Source organism: Falco biarmicus, chromosome Z, assembly GCF_023638135.1.
Source record: "Falco biarmicus isolate bFalBia1 chromosome Z, bFalBia1.pri, whole genome shotgun sequence".
Classification (NCBI taxonomy): Eukaryota; Metazoa; Chordata; class Aves; order Falconiformes; family Falconidae; genus Falco; species Falco biarmicus.
This window is the reverse complement of record NC_079311.1, coordinates 37,195,319-37,215,409: the sequence shown is the minus strand read 5'-3', so window position 1 is coordinate 37,215,409 and position 20,091 is coordinate 37,195,319. Positions and strand designations below refer to the sequence as shown.

At 36.5% G+C, this 20,091-nt stretch overlaps 1 protein-coding gene across 6 annotated transcripts in view; it reads right to left on the bottom strand.

Annotated features, from left to right (window-relative positions):
• AUH (AU RNA binding methylglutaconyl-CoA hydratase) overlaps positions 1-20,091 on the bottom strand; it is a 114,787-nt gene that overhangs the window by 65,382 nt on the left and 29,314 nt on the right. For 4 of the 6 annotated variants that reach the window (XM_056324141.1, XM_056324138.1, XM_056324137.1 and 1 more), the window contains exon 4: positions 13,645-13,731. The exons of the other annotated variants lie outside the window; for them this stretch is intronic. In XM_056324141.1, the coding sequence (XP_056180116.1) occupies positions 13,645-13,731 (87 nt within the window). The remainder of the gene's footprint in view (positions 1-13,644; positions 13,732-20,091) is intronic. 6 annotated transcript variants of the gene reach the window in all.

The following is a 20,091-nucleotide window of genomic DNA, read 5'->3' as shown; positions in this document are numbered from 1 at the left end:
GGTTCCAAGTACAGTAAAGAAAAAGAAGGGCCCATTTCAGCATATGTTAGTCCTAAATCAGCAACAAAGCCAGATACAAGACAAAAATGTATTTCTGTATGTGAGATCACAGAAGAAACAGAGTTTGGACTAGCTGAAGAAGCAAAAAAACATGAACAAGCAAATCAAAATATTTTGTATGTATTATTTGAGGAATAACCTGCTGGAACAGAAGGCAAAACAACCTGTATAAAAGGATGTTTATTGGCCATTCAAGACATGATACAGGTGGAGTGACTAACAGGTAAATGGAAGAACTAAGAAAATAAAGGTATACAAAAACTTCAATAAGAGAAACTAAACAGTAACACGATGCAGCTAATTAAGTCAAATAAACCCATAAAAAGCTCAAACAAAAGTTAGAAAATATGTTATACAACAATATAAAGAAATGGGCTTGTTTCCTACTCTGTCGTAACTGTGGATCTTCAATTCAACTTCAGAAGTGCATTCCTGGTAAATATGTTACATGTAGTTTTAGAAAAGGCTGATCGGATGCATTCTGTAGTCTTGGAATGACTCCTGCTTACCTGTGACTCTCCATTACTTAAAGACATGAAGAGTAGAGTAAGCTAAACTCTCCCACAATTTTGTCATCAGTACAGAATGTCACAGGAGGACATTGCATTTAAGCATATAAAAACACATGTAATGTGTTGGAAGTGATCTCAAAAAATCAGAACTGTTTTGAAGCTGGTAATTGTTATTTCATCTTTAAGTGACTTTCTACATGAAAGTAGCTAGTGACTAACAAGGGATTTCCTTTCTGCTTAAAGATGATTATATGATGAATGAAAGACCAGCGTAAGAATACAAGCACCAGGTCTGGAGGATATGACCAAAAATAGTTTCTCAGATGTGTCACAAAGTCCACACAGCTGATTCATATACTGCGGACACCAACATTCCCCAAATAGAAAGTCAAAGTTGCCTGGATTATATTAACCTGAATTGTGTGTGACTATTTAGTCCTCTGACTAATTTAAAAGTTCTTATAAAATTACAGAAATGTAAGATATCATCTGACAGGAAACTGAATTACACTTGAGATTTTCTTAGTAACTACCAAGCAGCAGCCTTTTTCCATTCCTGCAAAACCTCACTTTCTCACTACTCACAATGAAATGGTCTGATCAACTAGGAAAAATCTACTTTCCATAGATATTGAGAAAAAAGGAAGGAAAAAGTATGAAGAACAAATAAAGAAATACAGTAAAAACAAAATGGCAACAATTTATACATGGAAGTAGCCTTGCCTTTATGAAACATTACATACAGTAGATTTTACATAACAGGCAATAAACATATTCTTTAGACAGTGTCCAAGGGGTCAAAAGACCTATCACTATTACTAGTCCCTTACTGAGAGTTCCTGAAATAAATGGGCTGAGGAAGAATAACACAGTCATCCAGAATTCCAGATTTTGTGATTTGTGTTCCTGGTCAACCTACATCAACTTGTCCAGATTGATTAACTTAAAATACATGACACTCAGAGAGAAAAAAAAGTTAGTGATTTAGAACATATCAAACCAAAAAGACCGACCTCCTAAGAGTGGCTTCCTTGCTTGCTAAGTAAATTTATACCTGTAGTATTTTCTGTTAGCAACTGTACAACATACAGAAAAAGAAAAAACATTTTCAAGCTAGGCACAAAATTTTGAGATCTAGGCTGTTCACATGTCAACAAGCTTTCTATGAGAACTATGTATTTGCCTGACAGCAGTTCAATCAACCCTGAAGAACACCTGCAATATTCCTTCCTATAGCTAGGATATAGGAGTCATTATTAAAGAATTAGTCCAACAAAGTTAGATTTCAGTTTCTTTTACTTTAAGGTAAAAAGTCTGCACTGATACTGCAGCAGCAGTTGTAGTTCACAACTCCCATGAATCAGAAAACACCATGGAAGCCCATTAAGTCCTTAACAAGGCAAAATTATATATTTTATAGATATATATATATAAAATCCTTAGATGTACTTAGCTTCTATTTCTGATGTACTCTTTTACAGCTTAGGACAAGTATTTTCAATTCAACAAACCACGGCGGTCAGCTTGGTATTTAGGAAGATTCAAATAGAGCCCCACTTTAAAGTGTGCTTTTTCAAGCATTTGATAAGAAACAGTAAAATGAAAGACAGTCACCTTCACTCCCCCGCTATTCCTCTGTTGTGCTCCTATACCTGGACAATGTCAAAAAAAGTCCTTATTGTTCATCTCTCTTATTACTTCAGTGACCTCTGGCAATCAATCTTCAGAAAGAACAGTTACTCAGATGTAAATCAGAAACTAGTCACTACCGCTAGTATGTACTGAACCAGATTCATAAGCCTGACTTGTCTTCAACTATCAACAGACAGCCGATGGTTTAAGAAGCATTCTTGTTTCCCACTACTGACTAAGAAGAAAGTACTGAGAGTACTCTTGCTTCCTTCAAAAAATGTGGGTCTCCAACTAAGACAGAAGGAGGAAGATAATTCAGATTTACATGACATCACAACTGAATTCCCACAAAATGGAGAAATAGATAGTCCAACCTATTTATTCTACATGTGCATTTCTGATTATTTGACAAATAAGGCTGGTTAGTGCACAGCTTACTAGGACAAGCAACTTCAGGGGGCATTTCCAGCAGCTCATTTTTTTGCTTTTCAATGATGGATTTCATAAAACATGAAGCAAGGAGATTGAATTGTTCAAAAAATCCTGCATACTGTATTATATGGATTACTGAATGAAAGTATGCTATAAATTGAGGGATATATAAAAAGTTCCACAATTCATTATCTAACTCAAGCAGGTTAAGAAAGCATGGCAAATATCTGCCTACATATGCCTACAGCACATGAGAAACCTTTAAATCACAGAACGGTCGAGGCTGGAAAAGACATCTGAAGGTTACTTTGTCCAAACCCTTTGCTCAAACAGTGTCACCTAGAACAGGCTGCTCAAGCTCATATCCACATGGCTCTCGAAGATCGCCAAGGAGGGAGACTCCACAACCTCCTTGGGTAACCTGTGTCTGTTCTATCACCCTCACAGTAGATTAAGTGTTTCCTGATGTTCAAGAGGAACCTCTTATATTCCATTTTGTGCCCATTGTCTCTGGTCCTGTCACTGGACACCACTGGAGATAGCCTAGCTGTATCTTCTTAACACCGTCCCATTCAGAGAGAGATAGGTATATTTTGGTTTATATATAGATAGACAGGTATATAGATATATAGATACATAGATATGAGGTCACCTCCTGAGCCTTCTCTTCTCCAGGCCAAACAGTCCTAGATTGCTCAACCTTTCCTCATAGGAGAGATGCTCCAGTCCATTCATCATCTTCACGGCCCTTCGCTGGACTCTTTCCAATAGCTCCACCTTTCTCGTACTGGGGAGCCCAGAACTGTGCTCTAGCAGTGGCCTCACCAGTGCTGAGGAGAGGGGAAGGATCACCTCCCCCTACCTACTCACAACACTTCTCCTAATGCAGACCAGGTTACCATCAGCCTCCTTTGCCACAAGGGCACAGTGCTGTCTCATGTTCAACTTGGTGTCCACCAGGACCTGCAGGGCCTTTTCTGCAAAACTGCTTTCCAGATCAGCCCCCAGCATATGCTGCTGCATGGGGTTGTTTCTACCCAGGTGCAGGATTTTGCACTTTCCTTTGTTGAACACAATGAGGTTCCTGTCAGCCTATTTCTCCAGCTTGCTGAGCTCCCTCTGAATGACGGAACAACCCTCTGGTGCATCAGCGACTCCTTCTACTTCTATATCATCAGCAAAATGGCTGAAGGTACACTCTGTCCCGTCATCCAGATTGTTAATGAATAAGACTGAACCAGTATTGGCCCCTGGGCTACAAACTGCTGGCTAGAGGCCTCCAGGTAGACCTCATGCTGATGATGACCAGCCTCTGAAGCCATCTATTCAGCCAATTTTCAATCCTATTCCATGTCTGTTAATCCAGTCCATGCTCATCGGTTACTCTATGAGAATCTTATATGAGACATTTGTCAAAAACCTTACTGAAGTCAAGAGGGACAATACCCACTGCTCTTCCCTCACTTACCAAACAAGTCATTCCATCATAGTTATAAGGCCGGTGAAGCATAACTTCCCTTTTGTGAAACCATGCTGACTACAACTGATGACTTTCTTGTCCCTCATGTGCCCAGAAGTAGTTTCCAGGATTAGTTGTTCCAGCACCTTCCCAAGGACAATTTTACAATTTACAGGTAAGAAAGCTCTTTCTCTGTTTCTTAGTGCATTTATTTAGAAGTAGTAATATTAATGGAGCCTTCAAATTAATAAAAAGAATGGTTACATGCCCCAAAAATGTCTAAACACAACAAAACACTTATGTGTAGATTCCATAATTAATGGGTCAGCCATTAGGAAAGCAACAGAAGTCACATCATAGAGTGAAAATGTCAAATAAAGAAAATATTTTATTACAGAAAAAAGTGCTCATTTACATCCTATTTATCTTCAATGAGTATTACAACTAACAATAGCTTAAAACCACTTAATACTTGAAGTCTATGGGCAAATTACTACACCAACAATGTTGAAAGAAAGGTTCAAGACCTGTTAGTTTACAGAATTTCTTTCATAATTCAAAATCTGCAGGTTTTCTGGTTACAAGTTAGGACAGCATTTTCAAAAGGCCACGGATGTAAATAGGAATTTTGAATCAGCATTAGTAATGATTTTAAACTACATACTAGCTTGCTATAATAATTTGGAATTTATTTTTAAAAATTGGTTTTAATTAAGTTTATACCTAAATATTTGTATCTTGTAACTCAGAATAGACTTCTCTTCCACCTGTTCACTACCCATATTTTTGACCTCTCTCAGTGATGCTGCTCTTGAGCATGAAGTTAAGATTTTTCCCTTCAAAAATAAAAGGGCATAAACTATGCATCCTGAGTGGCAGGCAGAGGCAGTCCATGGGCAATTGTGATTAAAATGTTCCTAATATAAAGAATATTTGGAACATTTTAATCACAAAATCACACTCTCCTGTAGGTTAATTTCTGTCACAGGAAATCAGAAAAATAATTGCAACACAGTACTGTATCTTGATTTCAACAACTGGGATCTTTTCCTAAAGAAAAATAATAACATTAAGATGGCATATGAGCTTTGCATTGTCATTTGTGTTTCAGGCATTTACCTCATGTTGTAAAATCTGCTATCACATCAGCGACTACAGCAGTTTGCTTGCATTTTCAATTGCAAGCACTACAATCAAAAAAAGGCCTTTCTACAGGAAAAAAGCTAACAGAAACCAAACATTTCAACATGCACGTTCATCTATTCTATAACACTATGAAAACCATCCAATGTATGTAGCAACACAACAAAGTGGCTAAGAGAGACTGTCAAATATTCCTGTGTGAACTTGAAGGCAAAGAAGATTGGTCAAATCATTTTTGTGCAAGACAAGTATCTAAATGCTACAAAGCCTTTACCAGTCATAATTGCAAAAAGAATGAAAAAGTGGTTACTCAAAGTAACTTACGTATTTACATATGTTTTAAAAATATCTCCATCTGCAAAAACATCACCACACTTAGTCTGAATAGTCTACATGTGCACTTGGATACACACAATTCATGTCCACACATATGCTAGCTACAGCTGTGAAAGGCTTTTAGCTACCCTCTAATTCCTGTGCTTTGGATAAGAAGCTTAATAGACTGCTACTGTTGAAAGCTTTATTTGAACATTACTATCATTGCTTTAATACCTTCAAACTTCAGGCAGACAATCTGCAGCAAGACAGAGCTGCATGAAAAAAGTTATTTCTCAGTACTTGTAAAAAAATTTTGCTTTTTAATAAAAATGGTCACTGCACATTACTTACAGTCGTTTATTAAGCACACAATACTAGTAAAGTTTATCTTCCCTTTATTATGACTGTAGCTAAGGGGTTTTCTTAAGGCATCTCCCCCAATCCCATTAATTTCCCAGTTTCCTCCAGTGATCGCTCTTTTTTATAAATGAACAAAAAAACCCACTTTTGAATTGACAAAAAAATTACTTAATATAGGAATATTATGTTCTTAATTTTAAAATCTTCTATTTGGTACTTTATTATGGACAGTTAATAGGGACAGTGTGGTTTCTTATTCTTTATAATAGGAGCAAAAGCTAGGAAACTAATGAGAATGGAACTTTATCCCAGCTGACACCAGGACAAGGCACTTCAATCAAACCATTTAGCTACAAGGCTTCTGCAGCCAACTGTCCCATGATTCTCTTTTTGTACTACATAAAATAGTTGGGATATGTCATTCATCTTCAGTGATGCACTTCAGTTTGAAAAACAGATTCCTCAGTTTCTTCATATTTACTGTTTCCTCTTGTAGATTTATTCTGCCTTCAGCAAAATAACAATGAAGTAAACCCCAGATGACAGAATCTACTTTCTGTGCAAATGAAGAAAAGTTTTGGGCAGAAGAAAAATGAAAATTATTTCTTATCCTTACTAAGTATATTTAAGAACTTATTACACAAATAGCATAGCACATATTCAAGCACTGATTTTACAAAACAAAAGGAGAATGCTAAGGATAAAAGATTTCAGTTACATTTTTACATTCTAATTCTAGGTACATTTTTTTCTTTCTTAGCACACAAAATAAAACTTGAGCCGCTGCACAACTATAATCTCTAATAATTAAGAGAATCCAATGGGACAAGTCTAGATTTTTTTGTATTGTCTACTTGTTTGATTTACAGTATGAAGACAACATATACTCTAGTCCACTAGCATTCTTGTTTGGCACGATACAAAGAAAATCCTACAGATTGTGACCATTTTAAATGAACATTTCTATAATTCTTCTCCTGTACTATTTTCAGCAGTATTCTGTATACCCACATTCCCCACTCTAGTGCTAAAATATCTGTATTTTTAAATTAGCTTAATATATTAAGTAATAGTTTCAGTCAGCTTATTCACTGAACACTAGAAAGGATACACACTCTAATGTTCACAGTATGCATAAATATTTTTTTATATATATAAACTAGCTCAGTAATACCCTCAAAGCACCACATACCTACACAAAAGTCATGTTCAATACAAGACTTGAACATGATATTCTGAAGTCAATGCCTAATACTAGGCCCAAGCAGTGCACTTACAATTTCTTCGATAGAAGAGCAACATAATACTTCCAGTACCATACCAGGAATCGCTGCCCTTTGAATACCAATTGGTTCTAGGAACAGAGCCAGAGACTGAAACAGGCAAAGCAAAAGAGCTAACAAACTATTCCTTCTCATTCAGGGATTGAAACATGCATTTTCAAACCTGAACAGGAAGAGGAAAGGGTAGTTTCTCAACGCATCAAACATACACAATGTGGCTTCCAGGAGCCTTCAACACCAAGTCATACTGCAGGCCTGTATTAACAGTCAATGTGCAAACCGGCTATGTTGATCTCAGTAAACTATTTGAGCAAGCAGCATGCTTGTTTTGGTAGTGGCTTTCTGCGGGAGGAAAATTAAAGAGGCACAGCCAGAGCACAGGCACTTTTCCTCACAGAACAGCATTTGGAATTACTAACAGAAGGAAAACTGAACTACAGCTGAGGCTATGTTAATTTTTGTTAAGGCTGCACAGCAGTGCCAGAGATCAAAGTAATGAATCAGCAATGCAAACCCACCTCCCTCCCTAATCTTCGGATCTTACAACCACCTTATCCTAATATTTGAGTCCTCTGCTTCTGCATCTTTTATTGTAAGAGTTTTTAGAGAGTTATTATTATGGGGGGAAAAAGTGTATTAGCAATTATGGAAGCAATGCTGCCATACAAATAGTTAATAAGCATCTTGGTACAGAAGTTTAATGTTGCGTTCATTGCCTCTATAATGGTACAGAGTTTAGCATTGTGTTTTTTAATTAAAAACAATCCAATGCAATTTTACAAAGCCATAATTTCAGCTCTGCAAGGACTGTACTGTCTATTTAGGAAACAGACAATACTTAGTCAAAGGGTATCTTAAATTAATTCAATGTTAAGAGAAGCAGTAAATCTATTACTGGAAAACAACCAAGAGCTCAGCAACACATTCAGAATGCTAGCAGTCCTGAACTGTATTGGTTATGCTCTACACTTAACAGGCAACAACAAAACACAGCAAGCCAAAATCTCCCTTTCACAGTGTAAGCAATGTACAGAGACCACAATGCCTAAGGATGGCTGCTAAGTGTGGCACTGCCAGCTATACATTTGTCCTTTTTCAAATTTGATAGCTACCTGCAATATTTTATTCAGCTTCTCAGTTAATGCTTTCTCAAGTTATAGCCTGTATCTGCTCTTCCCCAAGAGAGAAATCCACAGTGTTAAACAAAGCTCCACAGAAGCACCAGAAACTCAAACAGCAAAATACAGCACTGTACTGACCTCATCAATGATCATTCTTGGCTATTTTTGGCTATTTTAAGACTTCACCATGGGAAGGTGGGGTGGCAGTTAGCAGCCCAGAAATCAAGCAAAATTTACATAAACCTGATCCCACTCTTGGGATCTCTGTGATCAAGTTTTGACAGCTTGCATCCAAAATAAATCTGTAGCGTATAATGCAGCACAACCTAAGAGTTCCCAAGGATGTATGACCTTAAATAGTCAAAAAGGAACTTTTGGGAGAAGAGACTTTTCTCCTGAAGGATGAACAAGAGCACTCTTTTAGGTAAATCAAATGTTTGGTGATGACTGAGACAAGCCAGAATGACAGAAAACTGCTAAGGAGGAAAACACCCAAAACTTCAAATATATGGTTGTATCTGCTTTGAATAAAATAAAAAGCACACAATAAAAAAAAAAAAGTGCAATGACTGCAAGGTGCTTTCATTCAGGATAACCTCATTCAAACCAGACTATGTCAAAACTAATCACATCTGTGAAAATTATGTCTAAACAAGGTTTAGTAATATCACTACTTATTAAAGTTATATCAAAACTTATGCACAGAAACTAATCAGATGTCTTAGAGTACTATAAGGTTTGTTATAATGGAACATGCCCATTAGAAAACAAGTACAACTAGCATTTCATTAAGAATTTCTTCCTCAGCTTAGTTGAGAACTAGGTTCCATCAGGTCACAAGTAAGGTGTTTTGTCTCCAAATGTGACATAAAAGTCAAACCTAACTACACTTAATTTTGATTTTTACAAGTAACCAAAAAAGCCAGTCTCCAAATTATATTTTTTCCACAATTGTGGATTTTAGGTACTTAAACATATATACTTTGGAAAAGCTTTGCAATTTTGTTTCTCACTAATGAGGGGTTGGGGCCAAACATCACTGAGTAATTACAGGTATTTGCTCAGTTCCAATGCTGCAGCTTCACCTTCTCTTTCTGCTAAACAAGGTGGTTTTTTTGGAGGGCAGTGGTTATTACATTCAGCTCCACATATAGCCTCAGTTTGTTTTGCAACTGAAATCACAGATTATGTACAATGATTATATCACAGCCCAGACCCCACAGCCAGTATAAAGAACAACATGGACTTAATGGGAGTCATATCATAAAATACATGCTGAAGATCTGACCCACAATGATGGCTTCCCCCCTGCCCCAAGCATCAAAAACAAGGTTTCTGGGAGTCAGTAACATTTGATTTCATTCCATCAGGCCTGTTTTGTTTTGCATGGTTGCAAGAGATCTATTAATGCCTTCTCTCCTATTTTTTTGAGGACAAAGCCAGCCTTACATCAGTAACAAAAAGCCTCAAGGCAGAACACAGTAATGGACAGGCAGTCTTACAATTCTTACTACTAAAAAAAAACCAAAAAAACCCCACACCACAAAACAACAACAAAACCAACAAAAAAAAAGTAAACAAACCCCCACATTTCTGGTGTAATTTTAGAAGAAGCAACCACTGCTAAAAATAGAGACTGTTCTGATCCCCTGCCCCCCCAACTCAAAGCATTGCAACGAATGGCTCAGTACAAATTTTCAGCTTTTTTAAATCCTTCTTTTTATACCAAGTGGTATTTACTGCAGTCTTAATACTTCACCCAAATTTAGCAAGAAGTTGTAAATTAATCTCTTAAAAACAAATGCAGTATGCTTTCAATTTCCAGAAATTTCTCTTCTGTAGCCATATTCCAAAATGATACTACAGCTTTTTACACAAACCACTAGTGTAAGGGTTTTAAATGTAATGAAATTGACAGGAAATAAAGAAAACCGAAGTATGTCAATTCTAAAAAGATAAGTTTATGCAGTTGTTCAAGATTTAATTAACCTTTTTTGTATTTTATCTACAAAGATAATTTAATGGGTCTTCTTTCTGAAAATATTGCTTAAAAGAAGCATCTCCTTACTAGGTCACACACCCAAACACAAACGCAATTATCAAAACATGACCTATTTCTGAAAAGCAAAAAGTAGAACACATTTTAAATGAGATTACAGCATTAAACTTGGATACAAAAAAGAAAAAACAAAGTGGAAGATTGGAAATGTTGTTCCCTGGCTATATAGCATTCTACAGTGGCAAATAATAATTTGAAAATTGTTTCCTCTCTTTAACGATCTCAGAACATTCTATTCTGGTTGTGCTGGGTAGGAAATACATCATTATTATTTTCAACACACAGAATCATTGCAATAATCAAATGCAAATACAATGTCCCACAAGTTCTACAAAATTACATTCTGGAATGCCAGATAATTTCTTCAGAACAAAAAAAGAAGAACTGAGAATTTCTGATGCTGCAAAATTAATGTTCACTTCTATTCATAAGGTATCACACAACATGACATCATGTTCACCCATATAATCTAATCTCATTTATAAAATCCACTGTTTTATATTCTCTACTGATTCCTGATTTAGGGAACCACCTTTTAGATTGCTCTGCAAAGACCCTTCAGAAAAATGTTACATCCATCCTATAAATACATGTACTGTTAGCATAATGTGTTCAAAACCAGTATCTCAAATGTCCAAACATACACAATATGAAAACTGACCAATAATATTAGAAGTGGTATCTCAATATTATTCTCTAATCCTGTAAAAAAAAAAAAAGCCTTTAAACTGAGAGATGGTCAAGTATCAGGTAACCATTAAAGAACCTTCTAGTGACTGTTTTGTTTAGTGTTTTAAAGCAGAAATGGCAAAATGGGGACAGGGAGGGAGTAAGGAAGGAGGGAGAAGGGGGAGAGAAAGAGAAAGAAGGGGGAGGGGAGAGAGACACTCATTCCACCTAAGCAAAAGTTTTGTTACAGTATCGGGTAAGGGTTACATACATTCAAATTCTTTCTCTTTTCCAACCTGCAGCATGTTTAATTGCTATTATTGCATCCCCTGACAAACGTTCCTATCAAGGTACTTCAGTGACTGTTCTGGTTTCAGCTAAAACAGAGTTAATTTTCCTCTTAGGAGCTGGTACAGTGCCGTGTTTTGGATTTGGTTTGAGAATAATGCTGATAACATACTGATGCTTTTAGTTATGGCTAAGTAATATTTATACTGAGACAAGGACTTTTCAGTTTCTCAGGCCGTGCCAGCGAGAGGGCTGGAGGGGCACAGGACATTGGGAGGGGACACAGCCAGGACAGCTGACCCGAACTAGCCAAATTCCATACCATGGGGTGTTACGCTGAGTACATAAACTGGAGGAGGAAGAGGGAAGGTGGGGACATTCAGCATTATAGTGTTTGCCTTCCCAAGTAACCGTTATGTGTGGTGGAGCCCCGCTCTCCTGGGGATGGCTGAGCACCTGCCTGCCCATGGGAAGTGGTGAATGAATTCCTTGTTCTGCTTTGCTTGCGTGTGCAGCTTTTACTTTACCTATTAAACTGTCTTTATCCCAACCCCTGAGTTTTCTCACTTTTACCCTTCCGATTGATTCTCTCCTCTATCCCACTGTGGGGGGAGTAAGCAAGCAGCTGTGTGGTGCTCAGTTGCCAGCTGGGGTTAAACCATGACAGTGACCTAGATTCTCCAATATTAATTCCACTTACTCACAATTTCATGCTTCTTTCTTAAGAAAGAGACTAGAGATCAATGAAGGAAAGCACTCACACTGGCTTCCTAACCTGCAAGTAATTCACTATTAGCATAATGATCCACTATAAACCTTTCAGATAATACTTAAAATTTGCTTACATATTCAGTAGTTAAATACTCTCACAGGAGCCTTAATGAAGTTCAAGACAATCAAACATTTGTCTTAAACTCTTTTCAACTCTGAAGGAAATCAAAGCATCAAACCACTGTGTATATTTTCCAAAGCATCAAACCACTGTGTATATTTTCCAGCTATTCTGTACAGACTGCTGAATTCAAATATTTTTTTTTTACTTCAGGAATTTTTTCACTTAAAAAAAATAAAAATAATAAAATTGAAAAAAACAAAGATCTCCTGATCATAGGAAGATCTTAAAACCAGTTGCTCCTATTTAAAAGTTAAAAGCAGCTCAGAAAGCATTTTCAGTAACTTCAGTCTAAGGCTGAAAAATTTTCTCTTAGAGGTAAGGAAGCCTCTCAAAAAGCTTATGAACTAATTGAAACAACTTGTTGCCTCTTGCTTGGCATTCCAATAGAAGGACAAACACCAGCATGAACAACAGGATCAGCTGCAGGAAATTCAGTATCTATGCACTTCTAGGTATGTTCCTGATTTTATCCACTTGAAGAGCCTTGAGTCTCTGCTTCGCTTCAAAGACAAGGCATTAATTCAAGGACACAGGCATCTCCATGAAGTACCTAATCAAAGACCCATCCTTCAGTAGTCTGTCATTTATGTCCAAAAACATACTGGTTTCCACTCAACATTCTGCCCAAACCAAGATCTGACCCAATGTATTTTTAAGAAAATGCATCTAAAAACATTCTCTAAAAAATTATTCTTCAAAGTTTTGTGACAAAATTTCAAGTGATAAAATATGTTGCGTATAAAATTAAATGTATGAAGTTAATTGCTTCAAACTTGGCACACTTGACTTCTCTTTCTGACAAAACGTATCAGCAATACCCTGTTGAAAACCAATTTCATTAAAACTTATCAGCAGAATGTAGAAACATAATGATTTGATGATGAACTCGTAATGTAAAATTTCTAGAGAAATAACTATACTTAAAAACTGGTATAAGTCAATTAAAATCCCAAACTAGTAACAGGTTTTACTACTTCGGAACAAGTGCAATACTAAACAAAATTTCAGAAGGCCTTAGCAGCTACCTTTCTATCAACAGCCGATGTTTAACATGTTTACAAAATGTAGTAAAGACTGCATTGATTATATGAACCACAGGAATGCAAAATTAAAAATTTAATTCTAAAGTACTTGGGTGTCACTGAACAAGCCATCCTTTATGAAAACAGCTGGGCATATCATCTCTTATTTCAGTTAAGACTCAGCCTTTTCTAGCATTCTAAAAAAAAAAGTCCAACTCAATTAGGAACATTTTACAAGAAGTAATGCACCATGATTCATATTTATCAATAGAAATCACAGATATCCTACTACCTGTCAAGAATTAACCCTACATGTTTATTGTCATTCCTCTGATCTAAGCCTTCTCAGGTTACAGTTAAAATAACATTGTCCAGAGGAGAGGTTACATACCCATTTCATTAATAGTTGCTCTTGCTTTTGAGACAAAAGAACTAACTTCACTTGAGTGCATTTTTGCTCTTTCTTTAAGGTCAGCACCTGTAAGTCACATTTCACACATGTTAGCAAGCTGTATACAGTACTGTAAATACATTTTCAAAACTAAAATATTCCTGCATTCCAAAAAAAAAATTAAGTCTACTTTGAGACAAGGACAGTTCAAATTAGTCATATTCATTTTCCACAGATTTCAAGGAAAACATGGACTGTTTATCAAGGAAAAACTAAAACAAAAAAACCCAAATGAACAACACCAAAAAATCAAATTACCCACCACCAGATTTTCACTAAATATATTCTTCCCAGTGACATTTCTTCTTCTCATATTAAAATAGTTTATGAACAATAACATTTATGCTATTATTTCATCAGATACTGTGTCACAAAGTCTGATAAATATGTTTTTTTCCATATTGTGCCCTTATTATTCTTTTATTGGTAGACCATAAAATACCTACAGTGCATGTTTTTTCATTAACAAACTATAGTTATCTAAATAAAAAATTCTACAGTAGACCTAGTACCATTTTTCTACTCACTTTACTGAAATGTATTTTTAAGTATGTTACATACCGTATTTTTTGTCAAATTTTAGCATTTTTGGGGAGAACAATTTTATTCTATTTCTTCATGCATACTCGAGAATAATTACGTTTCAAAAGCACACTAACTAGAGATGCTTACAAAAATGTGTTTTTAAAAATTCACTGATATGCAAAACCAACATTTTTCTCTCATGTGTAAAGAAAAATAGAAACAGATAGCAGCAGCAGTAGTAGTAGTAATAATAATAATAGCCAGGTACAGAGTAAGACAGAAAGTCCGTAATTCTTAAAATAAAAAAGACATTAAGACGACAAAATCTGCACATACACATTTATTCTCCAAAGTGCAACATTTCCACTGCAACTTCGTGGGTATTTTTTTCCATTTGCTAAACATGAACCTATTATGTTAGTCTCTTGGCATATGTCTGAAAAGCCTAAATAAGGTATATAATCAATGCAAAAAAAAGTTTTATAAATACTATGCGTTCAGGAAAATGCATTGGACTTGGGTTAAGCTAAGATTGTAACTCTGAATTTTAAAATAGGCAATTATAGGCTCCCCCTTTTACCTTTCTAGACTTAATTCACGACAGACCCTCTTGTCCCTCCTCATCAAACATAGTTTTAGATATACTTTTGTTGAAGGCATTAGCTGAAACTCACAACTCTAGATCTGTGAAAACCAGTATCTCAACGTGCTATTTTCTGATAGACATCCAGCTGCTGTTTTAAGGTAACACGCCCAATAAAGCCGCTCTACATCTCTCCTCCTACTTCCATCATAGCAAAACTCCTCATTTTACTAAGACTTTTGTTCTCCTTCTATGCATGTAAACATAAAAACAATGAGGCATCAGTTCTGATTGCATTTGCATGATTCCCACTAAATAATGTAAAGTTTAATTTACGCTATCAGACACCTTGCCAAAAGCTTCCAAACAACCTTCTAGGATATGCCTAACTGAAGAGAGTATGACAGGGCAGTTGAGCAGGCAGTACAAAACAGGAGTCACTGTGGTCAGTAACTAAATGCTGCACTGCAGCAAAAGTGCCATTGCTGCCTTACTAATTCACAATCAATACACACAGAAACCTTGCCAGGAACCTGAAAAGAAAACAAAATTGGCATCTGTAAATCTGGACAGAACTCTAAATTATACAAAACAGCAAGCAACTTTCAAAATGCATTTATGTATAGGTTTCTGTAGCTGAAGTGAGCTTTATAAAACTTAAAGACAAAACCTGCTTTAAAAGCTGTATCTCCAGGTGTGCAAATTAAAAACTATCAGTTCTCTGATACCAGTTAATGTCCAAGTGTAACTTCTACAACTCTGTCCAAGTCATTGCCTATATAATAAAAGAAGAAACGGTGTGCTTTACGAACAAGAAGACTGTGTGGCTGTGCAATCCGAGTCAAAACTTCCACACACTGAAATCCTGCTCACTGGGCATATCCTTGAAGAGTATACAGAGAAAACTCCAAAAGACAGACACTGAACTTAAAAAAATACCTCTAGTACTGCTAAGAAAATCTACTGTCAAGATAACACTAAAGCAATTTTTAGATTTTGATTTTATTCAAACTCATTAAAAAATGAACTCGACAAAGAAAAACCACAACAGAACCCAACCCTTCTAAAACAAAAATACACAAACTGCAGACTTCTTCCTTCATTTAGAATATACATTTCCTTAAAGATACTTAGAGAAACCTATTAAATTTTCAAGAAAAACTTTTGTAATAATGGATTAAAAGATAGCTGCCAATTTAAAATTAATTATCTTAGTACTGTAAAAAAATTCTAGTACAATAGCTGATCTTGGTTCCTTAACCAACTTCTGTAATCTTACATTTCCCTTTTAAACCATTTCTCCCTCATAACTGTCAAGGAAATGAAAAAATTCCTTTTCCTAATCCTTTACTACTTTAGCCCTACAAAGCATAATCACAGTAACTGAAAACTTCTTCAGAGAGAAGACTTTTAGGCAGAAACCATTCGCTGTGCTCCTAACAGAACATGCACCTTGGCATCCTCTGGTTCACAGGAGATGGAACCGCCACCAGCTTAGTGCTTTTGTTCCTGTTATAAGATTCAACCACTGATCAAAGAATTCTTTGGCCCATATAGCAGAGAACTATTCACATTTCTTCAAAATCTGTTCTCAAGTCAAAAGTAGGAAAGGTTAAGTTTCTGAAGACAGCCATGAAGGGGACTGCAGGTTCAACCAGAGACTTCTGCTCTCTCAGCTACTGAAATCAAAGATCCCTCCTCTCATCCTAAGTTTCCTACTTTAAAGTATCTGAAAATAGTATTTGCTCAACTGCCGAGAGCAACACAGTAGTTAAGCTTTTCAAACTACAAAACCTCTCACAGAATGACCCTCTGCAACTTTCCCATGGGCCACAGCTGAAATCTGCAGACGGGTTTGGCCTCTCTGCTTCCCCACATCCAGATCCAGCTGGCCCCAGGGGCTGCACGACGGGTCTGTGACCCCGCACCACAGTGGATGTGGGGCGCTCCAAGCCCTTCCACCCCAGGGTGTGAGAAAGGGGGAACCTGAGCTAATACTGAGCTGAGGCAAACTAACTGCTGCAGATCTGACTGTACACTGTAATTATGTCCCCACATCCATCTGGTTTGTACTGAAGCATGAATCATTGTTTTGTCCATATTACACTGCCTGGTTTCTCAGTGCTTTGTCCTGCTAATTGATTCTCACCCACTCAGAAACATAGCAAAATCCAGTCAAAACTAACTGTGGTTCCAGGGGTCATGGTCCCCAGTTCTCACCCAATTCTGCTCCTGGCACTTTATGAACTCCCTTTTAAAGACCACAGAGTCCCACTTTCAAAGTAATAGCTGTTGGTACAGGACAAAAAGAGAGGTGCAACAATGGAAGACTACATTGCCAGTGCATTGGCCACTTCCTCCTATAGCTACGTTGGGATCAAGGCATGTACTCCCCACCCGTGCGTAAACTCTTCTTGAATCAACTTAATTCACAGAAGCATCATTTCCAAAGTTACAAAGCAAACTGGTAGGAAAGAACTTCCCTGTACACTTCCGATGAACAGTGCTATTTGCAAAGTATCAGTACGAACAGCGGTCTTTTGGAGGTCTGCTGAGCAGCAAGTACATAAACCGGTATTCACAAACCAACCCTTGAAACTACCCTGAAGAAGATTCATGCTGTTTTAAATACTGCCTACACTTCTACTGAGGTTTGTTAATCCAAAAGAAAATCCCTCTTTGATTCTGATCCATCACTTTCTGACTTCCCCCCTCCAATACTAGAAGAATACAGAAAAGTTAGTTAAATTTTTTACACTGCTTTCCATAGGCATAAAAACTCTGATGTAACCAATTAACTGTCTTTGCATGTTTTTTCAACATTTAGCCACTGTATCCTGTCAGCCGTCTGGAGAGTTTTTTGCCGTATGTGCCCAACTAGCATTTCACAATGATGCCAGAGAAAATGTTTATTTGAGAAAGCCAAGGACAGTCTAACAAGATAGGCGTATTGCTGTTATTCACCAGAATTTTACCACCTACATGTCCATACGACAAGGATGGCTATTTATCTTAGAAAGCACACCAAAACAAATCTAGTTTTACTGTGATTACTCTGACTCCATGCCTCCTCCCCTATTTGGGTATTTTCACACACTTTCTAAACAGGATTTATATATCATTGAAAAGTTAAGTGTTGCATTTGAGAAATTTGTTTCAATATCTTTATTTAAGCCTCACTTTCCAAATACCATAAATGCCTAGAAATTTTCTTGTACAGTACCGTTCTATACTATGCTTTTAACACATTCTTAAAAAACACACCACAAAAGCTGTAAACTAAAAAGGCAGAAAATTTAATGGTTTATACATTATACTTAAAATTTTAACTTTACTCAATAAATAATTTTATTGAAAAATAAGTCTTTTAAAAATCTGACACACTAAAATTAAACAGTGAAGTTATTTTACCAAGTGCCAAAAGGTGCCCAAAGCGCCTTTTCTCTGAGGAGGAAAGGAAGTGACACATGCACAGGCATTTGAGGCAGAATAAAGCATTACATTCTTACAGTAGCAATGTTATTTTGAGCTTGCCCTTTGATCTTGCTGAGCACAGGTTGACCAATTGTGTCAGCACACCAAAATTTTAGTAAGGAAGTGACATCTGAGAGTTTCAGAAGACACTCTTTTGCATGCTCTGTTCAATTCCTCTGTATCTTGTTGGCAAGAACTAGAAACGCTGAGAACTGCAAAGCACAGAGGCACCACTTATAATATGTTTAATAACCCAAGGAATTAGGTTAAGGAATTTATGAAGGAAACTTACAAGGCTTTCAACTAGGAGTACAAAATATGCACTACCTCACCAATTAAAAAGTTAAGAACTACCATGTACCCATAACTTATTCCCACAGAAAGTAATTAAGCAGACTGTGGATTAATATCCCTCCTTCATGCACAAAAATAAGACACTTAAGATACTGAACTACAATACTGAGGCAAATGGTCAATTTTAACATATGTTACAGATTAATTTATAACTACTACTACAAAAAAAAAACATCCATTAGGGTACATGTAAATATCTTTCCTCAAAGGCAGATGTGTGGATCTCCTAGAGAAGCCACTGTAAGAAAAGCCATTTTAGCAGAAATCATTAGCAGTACCCCAATCAACTTTTATGAAGCCAGGAACACCCCAAAAGGGAGCTGTACATACATATTTGTGGACAACACTACAGCCAACTAACTTTTTTTCTCCAAATCTCCAATAATTTCAGAAACAAAGGTTTTACATCCTGAAGTCTATTCAGGACAACTTAATTTCCAATCTTGAACAGAAACTGCCATACCTCATGAAACAACTATATTTATTTAGAGATAGTGACAAGTCTAACGTGAGCAAAACTTTCTTGAAATAGAATTAGAGTTTGCTAAATATATATACCCCAGTAATAAATAAGTTACATTACTCTGCCAGCACATATATATCTCCATAACCTTAAAAATCCTTAAAAAACCATAAAAGCATAATGTAAAGTTGATTATAATAATGTCATGATATAGATTAATTATTTTTATTTTGCTTTCAACTACTATTTTTCTGTGTCTAAAGCCATACGCTTGAAAAATCACAGTACAAAACAAAGTCAACCACTACTGAATCTCTTGGTTGTGTGAAAGAAAAAATATTTTATGCTTTGCAGACAAAATACACAGGCATTCCAGTAACAATCCCATTGCACCTCCCAGCCGAGCTAGACCCAGGCTACCCAGATCATCAATCTCTACTCATCACAGCTACTACTGATTGTATTCTTGAATAAAAACGTGTCCAGTCTGATCTATTAATAACAGACAGAATGCTTCATAAATATTAACTATTCTGGACCACCTTTAATAAAGCAAAAAAAAAAATCATTACTATATATCTGTCAGAATAATAGAAAAATAATAGAAAAGTCTGGACTGGAAGAAATCTCTGGAGATCACCCAGTCTAACCTTCTGTCAAATGCACGTCCCTAGATTAAGTTATCCAGGGTCCTTTTAATACTACTGGCAAGGAAAACCACTCCTGTGTTTCATTCTTAATTAATCTTCACACAATGAAGAACTTATTTATCTTATCTGTATGGAATTCTCCTAAAGCAACTTGCATCCACTGCCTCTTCTTTTGTCACCATATACCTCATTGCAAATATGAGTACATCTCTCCTGTATCCACCAGGCACATGAAGGGCAGTCACCTCTCCCCGTTCAGCAGTGTCCAACCCTCTAATCACCTTCTGCTGGTGTACTAAGTGCTGAGTAGAATAAACACATGCCTCGATCTCGATCTA